The sequence below is a fragment of the Dendrobium catenatum genome, unplaced genomic scaffold, assembly GCF_001605985.2.
Source record: "Dendrobium catenatum unplaced genomic scaffold, ASM160598v2 original_scaffold_24002, whole genome shotgun sequence".
NCBI lineage: Eukaryota > Viridiplantae > Streptophyta > Magnoliopsida > Asparagales > Orchidaceae > Dendrobium > Dendrobium catenatum.
In genome coordinates, this window is record NW_021342461.1 from 1 (window position 1) to 1,109 (window position 1,109).

At 36.7% G+C, this 1,109-nt stretch overlaps 1 protein-coding gene across 1 annotated transcript; it reads right to left on the reverse strand.

Moving 5' to 3' along the window:
• Window positions 1-125: 125 nt before the first annotated feature.
• On the reverse strand, window positions 126-719 carry LOC110098663 (dirigent protein 21-like). Its single transcript, XM_020825563.1, has one exon. It carries the CDS (start codon window positions 717-719, stop codon window positions 126-128), a length of 594 nt encoding a protein of 197 aa, XP_020681222.1.
• Window positions 720-1,109: the final 390 nt, after the last annotated feature.

The window sequence follows — 1,109 nt, forward strand, 5'->3', positions numbered from 1 at the left end:
GTAATATAACAAAGATTTATATATATAATACCATATATTATTAATATTTTGATTAAGATAGCAACCATATTTAAGATAGAAATACATTCCTTATATATATAAGAGCATAGAGCGCTTTATTTAAGCTAGTAAGTAAATAGGTAATCGGTGGTGCTTTGAAAATGAGGTTTGTAGAAGACGTCGCAATTGTATTCAACTACGACATAATGAGACGCTTTATCTTCATTGAAGTTGCGGAGTAAGCAATATCCTCGAGCAGAGCGGAGCAATCCTGTCCCACCAACAATAGGCAATTCACGCACTTTTAATGACAACTCATTGCGTCCCAAGACTGAGAGCGTGCATCCTCTGAATTCCCCTTGGGCAAATACAAAGGTCATTGCCATGAGGGAGGCAATCTTGTTTTGGTCTGACAATATATACGTGCCTTGGGACCGACCTAATAAGTGAGACGATTCCTTTGGCCCGATGGTTATCGGATCGTCGAATACAATCACGAGTCCGAAGCCGGTGGAAGAGGCATTAGCTATGGGGTTTCGAGCGACTGACACAGCCGTGGGATTTGGCTCGCCAAACTTGTTGTGCCAGAAGAAATGAATTTTGATATGCCTCTCCTTAATTGGAAAGGTAGCGTAGTTGTTGGAGGTTTGGGTGTCGGCGGTGGTGGAAGTGTGGGAGAGGAGGGGAAGGAGTAGGATGATCAGTAGTAGTATTTTCATTGTTAGGTTGGAGGTGAAGAAAGATTGTGTGGTTTGTAGATCATTTTATAGGATTTGTTGGCTCTAAGAGTGGAGGCCAAGAGGACCTCCTTTCACAAAACTAATGTACTTACTTTATTGGCTAAATAAATTATTTACAATTAAACTAAGCATTCAATTAATGCATTGCATGAAGCATTTGTAATTACTTCTTTTCTGAGTTCCTTTGCATCATGTGAAACTTAAGTGGTTTTATGAAAGAATTTATGTGAGGATGTGCTGTATTTTTTTATTTAAATTATTTTAAAATTGGTGTTAGCCACATATACTTACTACATTAGTTATTTTAAGAATTTTAATATCACAAAGAGTCATCATATTTTATATAAATAAATTTTTATTTTTTTTATA

Bases quoted from the DNA above. Each gene is read 5' to 3' on its own strand.
- LOC110098663 (XM_020825563.1), bottom strand. From the start codon at position 719: ATGAAAATACTACTACTGATCATCCTACTCCTTCCCCTCCTCTCCCAC.